The sequence below is a fragment of the Panthera onca genome, chromosome A1 (assembly GCF_046562875.1).
Source record: "Panthera onca isolate mPanOnc1 chromosome A1, mPanOnc1 haplotype 2, whole genome shotgun sequence".
Classification (NCBI taxonomy): Eukaryota; Metazoa; Chordata; class Mammalia; order Carnivora; family Felidae; genus Panthera; species Panthera onca.
The window spans coordinates 177,355,461-177,372,497 of NC_138339.1; the positions used below are offsets into that span (position 1 = coordinate 177,355,461).

At 41.0% G+C, this 17,037-nt stretch overlaps 1 protein-coding gene across 3 annotated transcripts in view; it reads right to left on the reverse strand.

The window, feature by feature from the left end:
• Positions 1–15,821, reverse strand: part of GPC5 (glypican 5) — a 1,417,426-nt gene extending 1,401,605 nt beyond the window's left edge. For all 3 annotated transcript variants that reach the window (XM_060636856.3, XM_060636857.2, XM_060636858.2), the window contains exon 1: positions 15,298–15,821. In XM_060636856.3, coding sequence (XP_060492839.2) covers positions 15,298–15,763 — 466 coding nt within the window. In that variant the 5' untranslated portion in view covers positions 15,764–15,821. The remainder of the gene's footprint in view (positions 1–15,297) is intronic.
• Between the last annotated feature and the right edge of the window lie 1,216 nt (positions 15,822–17,037).

The following is a 17,037-nucleotide window of genomic DNA, read 5'->3' on the forward strand; positions in this document are numbered from 1 at the left end:
ACTGAAGGATTTAACACAAGAAATAAAGATGAGGGGCACCTGGGTGACTCAGTCAATTAAGCATCTGATTCTTGATTTTGGCTCTGGTCATGATCTCATGGTTTGTGAGATTGAGCCCTGCATTAGGCTCTGCCCAGAGCCTGCTTGGGATTCTCTCTCTCCCTCTGTCTCTTTCTGTCTCTCTGCCTCTCCCCCACTCACTCACACACTTTCTCTTTCTCTCTCAAAATAAATAAAGTAAAAAAACAAACAAACAAACAAACAAACAAAACCCTAAAGATCAGATTTGAGTTTTACTGGGAAATCAGTTGGAAAGCAATTGGGAAGTGGACTGCTATGAACCAGGAGCCAATGTCAGCCAACTGGGTGATCCAGACATGAAAAGGCACTAGATAAAAGCACGGTAGTGGCCACAAGGGTGGGTAGAGAAATTATAGGGGCGTTTGTGAAGGAGAATCTAGAGAATCTGGCAACTGGTTGAGTTGGTGGACTGGGCTGGAATTTAAAAAATTAAGTGTTAATATGGGGTGTTATCAATTCAGTCACATTTCTAACTGAACCCTAAAGAGTTCAGCACCACCAACATTCCTCATAAAAGAGGTGAAGGGAGGGAAAGAAACAATTAATAAAAGCCTGATCACAAGGCAACTGAATGTGAGCGGAGAAATCATCACTGATTGGAACTTCCAAAAACATTTATAAATTAACTCCAGAACAGATTTATGTTTCTACATGTTTTAATTACAAATCAAATATCCTCTGAAAGCTCTAGGCTTAAATATTTAAAGTATATAAAGTTTTGTCATATAGGATCCTGTAAGGAGATAGATTGGTAATGTCAAATAGGATTATTTAAGAAAATATTTGTAAAGGGGAGGGTATAGGAAGACTGTAAGAGATACTGCAGTTCTCCCTAGCTAGTAACTGCGGAGAAGCTGGTACTGCCTCTTAGGGGGCAGGACAATAACGTTATTTACCAGAATCCCAAGAGAGTTATGAGCTGTGTGCTTAGGTAAAGGGATGCAGGCAGTCTGCAGTGACTCCGCAAGGTGAGAGGGCCACAGCCCACCTGCTGGTGTCTCCCCAGGCACTCCTTCCCACGGACTGCCAGAGGCAAGAATTCGTCCAGACACAAAGCAGAGTGGGGCGTCTACCTGAAGGGGCAGACACATGCCAGCACACTGTACCTTTGTGTCTTTCACATGGCAGAAAAGTTACGCCCAACACAGGGACACACAAAGACCCACTGGAACTATGACAAGCAAAAACGTGGTAAAACGCAGCAAAGAATGAACTCCTACTTACTTGTTGAAGCCAATTATATATGGTAGAAACTACCCCTGTTCACATTCACTCAGCATACATCCAAGAAAAGTACTTTCCTCTTAATCTTAATTCAATTAATTTAAATGACAATGGTTTGTAAAAGACTAGTCTTTTGCTCTTAAACTACATAACAGGAATAAACCCGATTTCACTGTAGGATTAAAGTATAAATAATAAATTAATTTATTAGCGAAAATAAGGAAGGAAAACATAAACTATGTCTCCAAGAATACAGGATTAATACTATGAGCATGAAAAATATTTGACAGTTTGGCATTTTATTAGCATGAAGAGAAAGGGATTTCTATTATGATTTCTTTGCCTGTTCCCTGATCCAGCATAAAGAATTACTTAAATGTCTCAAAAAAGAATATCTGTAATAAAATTAACTATGTAGCATTTTGTACAGAATAGTACTGTTTAGTTTTTTCCCCATACCATGTGGCCCTCAAAACCCACTGAAAGGGAAGCAAAAACATTTTCTGAGAAGTTGAGTTGTTTGCTAAAGGTCCCATAGCTAATAAGTGATAGAGTCAAGACTAACTTATTTCAAAACTGAAAGTTCATTGTTATTCACTAAAATATGTGACAGTAATATGGGATAAATTATAAGTTAAAACGTCTGTTTTTTCCTGTTTGTTTTTCCCATGCCAACATTTCAATGCTTTGTCATACCAACTATTTTTCCTTGTTTTGCATTAAGACATCTCCAAAGATGAGTAGAATATTAAATAGTTAATAACCTGAAGCTTATTTGTGCCCCTAAACTTATAAAAGTAAAAAGAAGAGGTGCCTGGGTGGTTCAGTTGGTTAAGCGTTCAACTTTTAATTTCGGCTCAGGTCATGATCTCACTGTTCAGGAGATTGAGCCCACAATCTGTGCTGATGGTGCAGAGCCTGCTTGAGATTCTCTCTCTCCCTCTCTCTCCACCCCTCCCCCAAACTCACATTCTCTCTCTCTCTTAAAATAACACCTTTTTTAAGTAAAATGTAGTTTTGTTTTGTAACTAAAGCTCTTAACTATACAAAACGTATCCTCATACCTTTTACCTGACAAATAGCTCATGAATTCCTCACTCTTTCAATGTTATTCCTATTTCCTTTACCTTTTAAGTTGATTAAAAAAAAAAAAAAAAAAAAAAAAAACTTTGTTAAAAATGACTTTTCCCCCCAGAGTGGAATGTATTCTAAGCCTGGTGAGAACAGACCGTTAATCTCTTCATTTTATTGACCTACTTCAGTTTCAGCTCATTAAACACAGACATTTTCAATGATCAAAAGAAAATGAGCCAAATGTAACTTGCTACAACCTTACTAAATAAGAAAGCTGTTCAAAAAGTAAATAAATCTGAACAGGTAATTTAATATTGACAATATTCCATTTAAAGAATATATGTGTAATGAACAAGGACATCCAGAAATAATGTTTACATTCCTTTGATCAACTGAAGGCAAAGTCTGTGCGTGTTATCGGACTCCTTCTCAGTTCTTACCCTCTCCCAAAAAGAATATTGAAGAAATCGTGAACTAACGTCCCTTGAAACTGTAAGACAAAGAAAAGAAAAGCCTATGAGCTCTAAAAAGATAGCTGCAAAGATTAATTATATTGCCTATAAAGATTTATAAAAGCTAAGGGGCGCCTGGGTGGCGCAGTCGGTTAAGCGTCCGACTTCAGCCAGGTCACGATCTTGCGGTCTGTGAGTTCGAGCCCCGCGTCAGGCTCTGGGCTGATGGCTCGGAGCCTGGAGCCTGTTTCCGATTCTGTGTCTCCCTCTCTCTCTGCCCCTCCCCCGTTCATGCTCTGTCTCTCTCTGTCCCAAAAATAAATAAAAAACGTTGAAAAAAAAAAATTTATAAAAGCTAAAATAAATGTGGTTATCACAGCACAGAAGGAGAAGAAAATTAGTAATTCAAACCCATTACCCTAATAAGAGTAATAAACAAATTATAAAACAAGAAATGTTTACTAGGTTCTAAATATGACTGCATTTGAAACATATTTAAGTTCACAGCTGAACCATACCAAAATGTGCATGTCTCATTAGCAATGACTTAAATAATCCTTCTATTTAGGTACAATTTCCTAATACCTCTTGTGACATATCCTAAATAAATAACGAACTACACTTGATACAGAAAAAAATTTTTTTTCTAAGATAGTAAAAGAGATCTAACGACTAGGTATTTCTAAAACAGGAATTGTTGGAAATACTTTGGAGACAGATTATACCTGCTACCATATATGGTTTTGTGGTTTAGCAGCAATTATTCGTTTGCTTGTTCTGAAAGGCTATGGTCTCTCTACTTGGTCTGCATGGAGTCTGGACCCCAAGCTGGGATCTTTTAATAAACAATCTTCCCAGCTCAGGAATAATTCCACAGACAAGTGAGATGTGCTTTACTGCCAACATGGAATTAACAAGGGTGGGAGGGTGGGAGATAGAAAAACTGAAATCATTTTCTAGTTCCTTACTATTAATTCCTCACATGGGGCGCCTGGGTGGCGCAGTCGGTTGAGCGTCCGACTTCGGCCAGGTCACGATCTCACGGTCCGTGAGTTCGAGCCCCGCGTCAGGCTCTGGGCTGATGGCTCGGAGCCTGGAGCCTGTTTCCGATTCTGTGTCTCCCTCTCTCTCTGTCCCTCCCCCGTTCATGCTCTGTCTCTCTCTGTCGCAAAAATAAATAAACGTTGAAAAAAAAAAAAAAATTAATTCCTCACAGAAAGGAAAACAAACAAACAAACAAAAAAACGGAAAAAAGAAAGAAAAAGAAATTAAAAGAAACACAAACCAACCAATCCAGAGTCAAATATAAATTATATTTAGGCACATTTATTTTTCTCCATTCTCCCAAAAATAGATGAGTTAACGCTCTAAGTCAGATCAGTCACTGTCTATGTGATATAAAAACTGCGTAAATTAACCCCTTAAATATTAAATAATCTTCCTTTCTTTGCAGGACATTTGAGGAAACCTTCTTCTGGACATTTGTTTGGCAATCATTTACTCTGTTTTCAAAAATGTTGGATAATGCAAATAAAAACTCCTTTAAATTTAAATTTAAAAGGGCTGGGTCACTTTATAGAAAGTTATGGCAGAGGTACATAAGAAAATATTAACTCCTCGAAAATAACTTAATCAACAACCCAACCGAGCCCAGGTCAGTATATTTTTTAAAAACTTCGCCTTCTACATTTCTCATTCTATTAACATTAAGCATAGAACACGTAAGTAAACACAATGCATTGAGTCTGGTATGTAAATACACATATGAGATTAATTCTACAAGTCAAAATTTATTTATGAATTTTAGGCTAATCACAGAACATTAAGATACATCAATCACAGATCTCACTCTCAAATAGCCTATAGTCTAGCAGAGGAATATACTTAAAATATACTTATTTTAGTCTAGCAGAGGAATATACTTAAAATTGGTATTACTGCTTTGAATCCCTCTCTTACATTAGAAATAACTAAGTATTGATCTGTACATGGTGTGTTTGAGGATTTCAGGGCTGATTGATTCAAAGGCAGGACCTCCAGATGATAGTAGTAGACACTGAGTGGCACTTTGAATCTCTGCATGTGAAGGGATGTCCCTCACAGTACAAGGCTTCCAGAGACAGCAGAGCAGGGCTACCACCCAGAAGCAGAAGGGGGCAAGGGAACTGCCAGGAGAGAGGGGAACAGGAGAAGGGGCTCACATAGCTCTGTGATACTACACAGCAGCAAATGGGAAGTCTCTGAGTCAGAGAGCTTCAAAGGGCAGCAGTGGCTTGGGGTCTGTTACAGCCCCCGAGTTTATTTTAGCTGTGGCTAGCAGATGTTGGGTGCAGTTTTGTGGAGTATGCAAAACAAGCAAGCTCTAATGGACTAAAAATATGCTTATCTGAGCTCTATTTAAAGCAAATGGATATGTAAAATTTTGAGTTTGGCACTGGAGGGCCTTGGGCTGATGGTTCCAATCTGATGTGATGAAGTAAAAAACACAGGGGTCAATCTTTAACCCATTTACACAACACCAGAAAACTTCATAAATATCATTATATAGAGATAGCAGAATCTTGGATGGACTGACCATCCATCTGTGGACCGACTTCTAGAGTTTAACTTAAGAATCAGACAGGTTTGAGGCACCTGGGTGGCTCAGTCAAGTAAGCGTGTGACTCTTGACTTCGGCTCAGGTCATGATCTCACAGGTTGTGGGATCGAGCCCCAAGTCCAACTCTGTGCTCACAGCATGGAGCCTGCTTGGGATTCTCCCTCTCTCTCTCTCTTTTTCTCTCTCCTGCCCCAAAAATAAATAAATAAACGTTAAAGAAGAAAAAAGAGTAAGAGAGGTTCAAAGGATGTAGCGATTTATTCAACAACTATTTCAATTCTTGTTCCATGTCAGGCACTGTTCTAGGCACCAGATATTCTTCATTGAATAAGACACCCAACAGTACTGGCTATATATGGCTACATCATTTAGGGGGCCCCCGCAAAATTAGAATACAGGAGCCTTTGTTCAAACTTCAAGATGGCAAGAGCAGAACATTGAACCAAGCAGGGGGCCCTTCTGAGAGCGGGACCCTGTGTGACTACAAAGGTCAGATGCCCATGAACGTGGCCTTGGTAGACATGTTCTCTATTCTCATCACACACACAACCTAGCGGTGACAGAGCAACAGTACAGAATAAAGAAAAAATATATGGCGCCATGAAAGAAACAAAAGGATTTCTACAATAATAACTGGGGGAAAATAGTTCAGTGAACCTTGAGAAAAACCTCTCCAAAGAGTTGACTTTTCAGCAGAGACCTGAACCGGCCAGCTATATAACATATGTGCGTGAAGAAGCCATAGGTTGGACAGTTTATTCCAATGGTTCTCAACTAGGATGATTTTGCCTTCCGTGGGACATTTGGCAATGTCTAGAAACATTTTGGAGTGTCACAACTTGTGGGGAGAGGGGGAGGACGTTGCTACTGGCATCTAGAGGGTGAAGGTCAGGGAAGCTTCTAAGCAACCCACAACATACAGGACTGTCCCCAACTCCCCACACAACAAAGAATTATCCAGCCCCAAATGTTAGTGGTGCTGACAATGAACAACCTTAATTAGAATGAATGTAGGTGATATACAAAGCCATAAGGGGGGTAAGAGTTTGTCACATTTACTTTTCATGTCTTTAGCCATGTGACTTTATGGTGGTGAATATCAGAAACCTATATTTACAACAAGGGAGAATTCAATTTATGGTACAGTGGAATACTATACTGTCACTAAAAAAAGTACATATTTAGAAAGATGTTTAAGGGCATGGGAAGTACTGATATGCTTACAATGGTAACTACGAAAAATAAAGTGATTCTACATTCTTTCAAAAAATATTTATACAATGGGGCGCCTCGGATGAGTGTGGAGTACAGGTCATGATCTCAAGGTTTGAGCCCCACATAGAGCTCACTGCTGTCATCATGGAGCCTGCTTCAGATCCTCTGTCCCCTTCCCTCTCTGCTCCCCCCACCTTGCACCCTCTCAAAAATAAATAAATAAACATTTACAAAAATCTCTTAAAAATATTTATATCCAGAGCAGATGGCTGATGAGGGTGTTTAAAAGGGTAATACAAAAGGTTATCAGTGGTTATTTCTGGAAGGCAAATTTTGCTCTCTATGTATTTTTCAGTATTTTGAATTTTCAAGAGAATGTGTATTTTTTCATAAAAACATTAAAGTGCAAAATCTCATTCTCTCTCTATAAAAGTGCATTATACATTCAACTTACTTAACGGCCATATGTGAACTTGATATGGCTAATCAAAGACCTAGAGGGGATTATGCTAAGTGAAATAAGTCAGAGAAAGACAAACACTATATGATTTCAAATATATGTGAAATTTAAAAAACAAAACAAACAAACAGACAAAACAAACAGAACGCAGACTCATGCATATAGGAAACAAACTGTTGGTTACAAGAGTGGGGAGGAGTTGGGGGATGGATGAAAGAGATAAAGGGGATTCAGATTCTTCAGCTATAAAATAAATAAGTCATGGGGATGTAATGTACAACATAGGGAATACAGTCAATACTACTGTAATAATTTTGTATGGTCACAGATGGTAACTAGACTTATTGTGGGGATCATTTCATAATATATAAAAATACCAAATCACTATGATGTACACCTGAAACTAACAGGATATTGTGTGTCAATTATAGTTCAATAAAAAAGTGGGGTGCCTGGGTGGCTCAGTCAGTTGAGCATCTGACTTCAGCTCAGGTCATGATCTCACAGTTTGTGAGTACGAGCCCCCCCGTTGGGCTCTGTGTTGACAGGCTGGAGCCTGCTTCAGATTCTGTGTCTCCCTCTCTCTCTGCCCCTCCCCTATTCACACTCTGTCTTTCTCTCTCTCTCTCAAAAATGAATAAACATTTTTAAAAATTAAAATTAAAAAATTTAAATATTTAAATTAATTTTTAAAAGAAACAATAAGTGTTGGCAAGGATGTGGAGAAAAAGGAGCCCTCCTACACTATTGGTGGGAATGCAAACTGGTGCAGCCTCAATGGAAAACAGTGTGGAGGTTCCCCAAAAAATAAAAAATAGAACTATCTATGATCCAGTAATTGCACTACTGGGTATTTACCCAAAGAATACAAAAATACTATTCAAAGGGATATGTCATCCCTATGTTTATTACAGCATTATTTACAAGAGCCAAACTATGGAAGCCTAAGTGTTCATCAACAGATGAATGGATAAGAAGTGGTATATATATAGGGAATGCATGTGTGTGTGTGTATTACACACACACACACACACACACACACACACACACAATGGAATATTATTCAGCCAAAAAAATGAATGAAATCTTACCATTTGCAACAACATGGATGGAGCTACAGGGTATTATGCTAAGTGAAATAAGCAAGTCAGAGAAAGACAAATACCATTGATTTCCCTCTTATGTGAAATTTAAGAAACAACAAAGGAGCAAAGGAAAAAAAAGAGAAACCAAGAAACAAACTCTTTTTTTTTTTTTAGAGAGACAGGGTACAGGAGAGGGAGCAAAGGGAGAGAGAGAGAATCCCAACAAGCTCCATACTCAGCACAGAGCCCAACATGGGGCTTGATCCCACAACGCTGGGATCATGACCTGAGCCAAAATCAAGAGTCAGATGCTCAAGCAACTGAGCCACCCATGAGATCCAGACTCTTAACTATAAAGAACAAACTGATGGTTACCAAAGGGGAGGTGGGGACTAAGAGAACACTATCTTGGTGAGCGCTGAGTAATACATGGAATTGTTGAATTGCTACATTGCACATCTGAAACTAATACAACACTGTATGTTAACTACATTGGAATTAAAATAAAATAAATAATTTTAAAAGAATAGAATATAATAACTTTTTTAAAAAGCTGTCCTATCCGGGCACCTGGGTGGCTCAGTCGGTTAAGTGTTCAACTCTTGGGGCGCCTGGGTGGCTCAGTCGGTTGGGCGTCCGACTTCGGCTCAGGTCATGATCTCACAGTCCGTGAGTTCGAGCCCCGCGTCGGGCTCTGTGCTGACCGCTCAGAGCCTAGAGCCTGTTTCAGATTCTGTGTCTCCCTCTCTCTCTGACCCTCCCCCGTTCATGCTCTGTGTCTCTCTGTCTCAAAAATAAATAAACGTTAAAAATTTTTTTTTTTTTTTTTTTTTAAAAGTGGTCAACTCTTGATTTTAGCTCAGGTCATGATCTTGCACTTCATGAGTTCAAACCACTATCTTCAGAGTCCGCTTGGGATTCTCTCTCTCTGCCCCTCCCCCTGCTTGCATGCTCACTCTCTCTAGATAAATAAATAAATAAACAAACAAACAAACTTTAAAAAAAAAAGCCGTCCTATTTATTGTGATTCATAGAAGAATGACTAATCAATTTAGGATGGTTTTAACAGAGACATTAGTGAAATTTGAAATTTGTAAAGCTGAAAAGAGGAAGAACTGAGGACACAATTGCTATTGTCTTTTCTTCTAGCTGAAGGTCAGGTTTTTACAAGAGAAAGGTAGATGTGGAAAATGACTATTCTCTACTAAAAGTAAAGCTATTGTTACTTAACCAAGTAGGTCAGAATTCACACCCACAGACAATCTGTTGCAATGAAGGATATGACCAAAGTCTCTCATGACCCCATTTTTATCAAAACAGGTTTATGGTTTCTTCAACAGTTATACTGAGAGGCCACTGATTTATGCATCATTTCTGCTTAGGAGAGGCATCTGCTGGAATTTTCCTTTTGGTGTTATACCAGTTAATAACAAAAAAAAAATGTTATAGACTTAGAAGGTGCTCTTATCAAACATAGAAAGTAAATTACACACACACACACACACACACACACACACACACACACAAGATAAAAATCCATATTCCAGAAAGTCTTGACAAGCCGGAAAGTGGATGGGGGAGGAGAGAAAAATTATAAAATGTTATTCTTAAGTTCTCCAAACTGAGCCCCTCCTAAAGCCAATTATACAAATACAGGATGTTGGACACTTGGCAGAAAGGAACTTACAATGTGGCAGGAAGGATGGGGACACACAACACTTATATTTTCTGGTAAGAGGACTATGACGAACAACGGTGTGATTAGCACAATTCAAGCCCCTAATGCACAGTCATTCTCTGTGGCCTTAAAGTAGAAACTCAGACTCACTGTCCTACCATTATGCTTCACTAAAGGCCCAGATAAACATGAAACACGTGATTCTCATGACCATCAAAGTATACACTAGATTTTGCAGAGGAGAAAGTGACAAGCCGTCCTAACACTTTAACTAAGTTCATATTTACAAGCCAACACAGACAACATGAACAGAATCACCCCGCAGTGATGAGACAGGGCCACCTGAGACCTGTGGTGGAGAAGCAGAGACACAGGGACACTCTGCAGCCTCACAAATGACTGAACATCCCCCTCTTTTGATCAACAAGACTGACTGCTGCTTCTTCAATCATGGTGACTACCCCCACCTTCATCTTCCCAATGCCTAAGCAAGTTATCAAGACACCCAATTCCTGAACTGCCCCGCTCCATTAAACCATCCATGAGATCACCCAGCACAAGCTCAAATCTTAGAAAAAGCCCCTTCCTGGCTGCCCTTTACCCATGACACCCACGATTCCTACAATGAGTGATAGTCCTTGCTGCAGCAAGCAAAATGAGCCAAATTTGTTTGAGTACAGGGTGGTTTCTGGTGGGTTTTGGTGAATGGGCTTCAACACGGGGCGATCCTGATATTAATAGTCTGCCCCAACATCAGAGCCTGGGTTCCTTCTATGGCTTTGGAAATCTTATCAACACAACTATGTTGTTCAAGCAGCAAAAAAAGGTTAAATTCATGAGAAACAAGTCTTAATTTCAGATTACTGTCCATGAATGACTATGGCCACCAGCCATCTAGTATATAAATCCTTAAACCATCCTGTGTGCACTACTTCACCTCCCTGAATACAGACAGCAGAGCCGTGGCCGTGGTAGTGGAGGCCGTGGCTGTGGGGTTTTGTTTCCTAGACTTTCCATTAGTTCATGGAAATATATAGATACAAATACAGATATATAGATACATAGATATAGATATGTTTTCCATAACATAATAAAAATCATTTCAGATAGGTTTCTTTCTTAGAGCTTCCATTAGCTCATGAGAAGAAACAAGAGAGTCACTATAATCTAATAAATACCATTTTGAATAGAAATATATTTCCTAGGGTGCCCGGGTGGCTCAGTCCATTAGGTGTCTGGCTCTTGAGTTCAGCTCTGGTCCTGATCTCACCAATGGAGCCTTGCTGCTTGGGATTCTCTCTCCCTCTCTCTCTCTGCCCCTCCCCCAGCCACGTGTGTGCTAGTGTGTTCTCTTTCTCTCTCTCTCTCTCTCTCTCTCTCTCAAAATAAATAAGTAAACTTAAAAAAAAATAAGCATAGATATAAAATAGCTGAATAATCTTATTTAAAAAACAAAGGTATTTCCCAATTTTAGAAATACTCATTTGTGGCCAAAAAAAAAAACACCTAGTTAATATAAAAAACATCTTCTGTTACATAGAGATCTAAAACTAAAATTTCACCCTTAAAGCCCAAGTCTAGTTAAAATCATGACACTAAATTAAAAAACTGTAGTGACAACAACACATTTTGTGAGCACTTCCTATGTGCCTGGAGTTGTGCTATTTTACACACACACACATTATTTCATTCCGTGTATGCAACAACTCTTCAAGAACTAAGATTCCCAGGGCACCTGGGTGGCTCAGTCAGCTAAGCGTCAGACTCATGATTTCGGCTCAGGTCATGATCTCACCGTTCATGGGATTAAGCCCAAGTCGGGCTCTGCACTGACAGTGCTGAGCTTGCTTGGGACTCTCTCTGCCCCTCCCCTACTCACGCTCACTCTCTCTCAAAATAAATAAACATTAAAAAAACAAAAACAAAAAACTAAGATTCCCATCTTATAGATGACAAAACAGAGGTTCAAGGATAAGCAATTAACCTAGGCCCCACCACTACACGTGGGAGATCCAAGTTTTGAAACCCAATGTCTATAATTCCAAACTCTGAGGTTACCAGGTAGATTGTTTCTCTTGCATGTGAAAAGGAATCAACACTGTGCCTGAAACAATTATAAGACTAAATCATGATGAAAGCAGTTTAAAAAATAAAACTACACAGCACTAAAGTGTCCTGTAGTATTAAATTTTCATTTTGCCACATCAAGTTTATTTTTATTATCCCATTTATAACCAAAAGTTACCAAGAAAAAGTTCTTTCACAAACTACTCCTTGTACCAATGAACATCCACTGTTCAAAAACCAGTTGGTATATAAATTACCTGAAGGTAGTCTTGGATTTTTTTATAAGCTTCTCCTTTCTGAAATACCTTCTTAAAACAAGGAAATAATGCAAGTGTGAACAATGCATGTGGGAAGAGAATTTGAATGTAAAAGCATTATCCTTCCTCCCCAGTAAATAAAATAAAAATCAAAGGACCTTTAAAAGACACTTTCACTAAGTTTGGTTTGTTTTTTTTTTTTTCCTGAATAAAATAAACAAGAGCAAAGGGCACCTTGACTACTACTTAGGAAATAAAATCAGAACACAGGGAAATCTGTAATTCTAATCACATTTACATCTTCTCTCCTTTTTTACATTTCTCATCCAACATCCTTAGGAGCTCAATAGGCTTAAAAGAATTGGAGCAGAGTAAAGAACAAAGGTGAGGAGAATCTGAGAAACAACTCGAATGGCTGTTCTCACTATTTTAATAATTTCAAATTGGGTAACGTAGTTTTCAGAAGATGTAAAAGTCGCAAATATAGGAAGAAACTAAAAAGTTGTTCTACCTGCTATTATTATAAAAATGGCATTTGGGCTAGACATCTCAGGAATTAACCACTTGTGGACAGTAAATGAAGAAAGCACTAAAAAAAGATTAACTTTCAAAAAAAAACTAGTATCAAATTGAAATGTACCAGCTTTAGTTAGTGAAAGCCCATGTGCCAAATAAATACATTTATTACAAGGAATATTGACATTTGTATTCTTACATGGAAATGACTACTTACATTAACTATTGTTTTCTCTTGAGCTTGAGGATGCTGTTAGAAAATCGGATACCCAGCTGTTATACTCAATCACGCTAAACGTTACAGATCATACATAAATACAAAAATAAGGAAAAGCAGTTATGAAGCATGTAGTATGTGTGCTTTACTCAGTTTGGGAATGAGTTTGTTATAGCGGGGAAGAAGTAGCAATGTCAAAAGAAATAGTTTAATATTTCATTTACCTATTCAAATAAAACAATGGCTAACAATTTGGAGACAAGAATGGTTTTAATCAAGATGATTCTAATTCAAAATAATACTTTCATGTGACTTTTTCTTAATGCAATTATGAAAGGAATTTAGCCCTTCTTCCCGCCAGCAACACTGATGTCCCCAAGAGTGTAACCCTGAACAGTCCCCGGCATCTGTACTGCTAGGATTCCTCCATCACATTAAGCCACAGATGAAGAAATGTACTAGCAATGGGGAAACAATCCAGAATGGCTCAGAAAAGAAGGTGCTTGCCATCCTGGCTCTTTTTTTTGTGGGGGGGGGGGGGGGGGTCATATGCATCAAATGCAAATAAGGACACCATTTCCTTCTCTATAAGGCACAGCTTCAGTTTCCCCTCACATCCCTTTTAAAAGGTATGCCAGTGATTGATACTCTAGAAACTTCCTCTTCAAAAGACATGAAATACACAAAGTTCTAGGAATGTAACAGCTAATCAATGTGTTGCATTCAGCAGGTACCAGGAATACTGAGACATTAAGAAGGGTGGTGAAATCAAGGCCTTTACTGGGGAGCTGTCAACGTTTCCTGAACATATCAGCCAAAATTAAGGCATTTGGGGAGCAAAATCTAATAATGCAGGTGACGGTTTCATAAGCTCAATGCCTTCGCCCTATCCCCCTCCACCAACACAAAGACCCACTTCAGCAGTATTAGCTACTGATACCTGAGGTTTAGCTTTTTTTTTTTTAATAAAAAGAATGCACTGAAATACAAGAATGGGCTTATAAGGGGGTACTATTGTTTGAGGAAAGAACTGCCCTAAGCTGAGAATATCAACTATTTTGTTTCAAGTAGTATAGAAAAAGCACCTTGTACTGAACAGGCATTCAAAAAATACTTGAAATATTTCAAATATAAAAGACTGGTCATGTAAACTAAAATGGACTTAGGGTTCCTCAATGCCCAGATTTTCCTTGCAGGATGAGGGGAGAACTGAGTTCACAAACAGCAAAGCAATAAAGCAAAATAGTTACAGTTCCATCCATAGCGCTAAGAGCAAGTCGCTTAACCCTGAAAACATAGCCAGGGGACGTATTTTAGAACCAAGCATCCTCCATAAATTCTTTATTCAACCCATAAACTCACGGCACTCGTCTGCGTCTTGCCTTCATAGGCAGGGTGCAGTGCTCCAGTAAAATCGTAGCTTCAGACACCTACTATTGCATTTGACAGCTAAGACCTGATCTTCCAAACCAAAGGTAAACTGGAAATCCCAGCAGCAGAAGGAAATCTGCGCGGTACGGGTGGGGAGCAGGGGGTAAAGGTGCAGGCAAACAGCCTTACAAGAAGCAGACTCTACACTGGCTACACTCAAGGTATTCTTTCCTCTTCAATCTCTGGTATGTGTCTCATCCATGTTTAGTGACTTCCCGATACATTCAGTTTTGATCGCCTGTTGCCGTCACATCTTTCAGGCGTCGAAACTACCCAGTCGTCTGTCTGAGAGACACACTGGGTACTTAGTGCAGGTTCCCCCAAGGAGGGCTCGGCGCCAGGGCACAGAGGCTGCTAAGGGTCACGCCAGTGCAGGTGTACAGGGTCCGAGTCCTAATTAAAGAGGAGACGGTTGCCCTTCTCAATGTCCCATACTCCAGCAAAGGAGAAGAACACCGGTTTGTATTTTTAGTAGCAAACTTGGAGCGACCAAGCCAACTTGGTCCACCGGAGACAGCAGCAAACCGAGGCCCCCCGGCGGGGCAGTGGTGAAATTCCCACTCGGAACAGAAACGCAGGCCGCGCTGCCCCATCTTTGCTAACCTCTCGTAACGCACCAGCAGAGACTACGGGAACCAGCGCGGGCGGCAAACGCCCAGAGCCCAGCTTAGCCGCAGGCGTAGTCTGGGTGTCCCCGGAGCTGCGCTGCGCTGCGCTGCGCTCGGGATGTTCACGCCGAGCTTACCACCCCCTCCCCCCTCCCCGAGGCCTCCCCCGGATTCACCTTGCCCGGCCGGAGTGCCTGAAAGGTCATCTTCCCACGAAGGGCCACCCCCAGAGGCTGAGGAGCGCGGACTCTGCGCTCAGGACGCCCCCGGCCCTCGCCCCGGCGCGCCGCCCAGCGCTGGCGCGCCGCCCAGAGCCTGCCCGCCGCGCCTTACCTGCCCGCGGCGAATCCGGCAGCCCCTTGACAGCTCCCACCAGGCGCCACTGGAAAAGTTTCCGAACTTCTTCGCAGCTCTGCACGCCCTCGCTCCGAGTAGACCCAACCAGAGCCAGAAGGAGGAGACAGCAACATCCCGCGCGCCAGGTCTGTGCATCCATCATCAGTGTCCTAGTCGCCCCTTCCCACGTAGTGGACCCAACTGTCCCCGCGCGCCCTGCGTTGCAGGCGCTGGAAAACGCTCGGCGGTCGCGGTTCTCAAAAGGTGCAATCTGGCGGCAGAGGTTCCGGGGCTGTTCTGGGACACCGGCTTCACCTGGTGGCACTTGGCTTTCTCCGGAGGAGCTCGGAGGCTGAGATACGAGTTCTCGAGCAGAGCGCCGCCAGGTCTCCCTATCCGGCGGGAGAGAGTTGGCGCTGCACCACTGAGGAAAACGCCTGAAGCCCAGAGAGCCCGCGAGCATCTGGCTCCGGCAGCCGCCGGGGTTGCCGCGGGCTCAGCCAGGAACAGCCAACCTGAGACGCGCTCGCCTGCCGCGCTCTGCGGGCAAGCCCCGCCCCTGCACGTTCCGCCCCGCCCCAGATTCCGCCCCACGCCCCGCCCCCTGCGCGCGGCCGCAGGCCGCACCCGCCTTTCCTCTGTCAATGCCGGCCCACGCGGGGCCGACCTCAGAGCGGCGCTGCCGGGAGCGAGGAAGCAAATAAAACGAAACCCGGGCCGCGTTCTCCCAGGCCTTTCCATGGAACAACGATCTGATGAAAAAAAGAGCGAATGTGGGAAGAGGCTCAGAGAAGATAAGAAATAAGGAACACCAACTGGAAGTACGATGAAATATTTGACTATAAGTCAAGGTCTTCAGTACATGGGAATTTGTATCGAAATTGCGCAAAATGGGATCTAGGTACAATACAAAAGGCAAAAACTTTACAGTTGAGATCCCAATTGAAGACTTGATACCATTTATAGGGTTTTAAGAGTGTACATGAGAATTGATTTATGTTACTACTTTAGAACTTTTTCTGTAACATTAGCTATAATTCTCTGGAAGAATTTAGAAGTCGTAAGAATTACATTCAGACCTTATCAGGTTCTTATCATCACAGTAAAGTCCAGTTTATTCTCTCATCAACCTTTAGCATCGTATTTTACTTCATTACTTTGTATCCATATGGGCCCTCTGCGCTTTATCACTTCTGGAATTGTTTTAAAACATTTTTCAAAGAACTTCTAAGATAAGAGTGCTTAGGGGAGATTCTAAAAAGAAAGATAGAAAAATGAAGACTTTAAGTGATTTAAAAATGACAAAGGAATTTTGTCAATTTACAACTTACAGAAAGAATGTATTAGAAAGCAGAAACCAATGGGTCATGTGCATTTTCTGAATGTGATTGACTCAGTGCTAAGCCTGTGAGTGACAAGTGTCTCTTCATCTACAAGCACCTGAAGGTGGTACTCCTCCAGTAAAACAAAACTACTTAAAAGCATCAGGCAGGGGGGACTATGAATGCCTCTGCCACTTAAAGGGAATTTAATCTCAAATTTGAACCCTTGCCAAGAGATAGAGATGAATAATTTTAAGCCGTAGTTAAATGTCATGGGACTTTTAATGACCATTTGATATCAAAGGCAGCACTTTCAAGCAGTAGATTGCTTGCTTTAAAACCATTCCAGGGAAATGGCTGAAATACTTCTTCAGTAAAATAGTGCTCACTTGGCTTTTGACATCAATTGCATGAA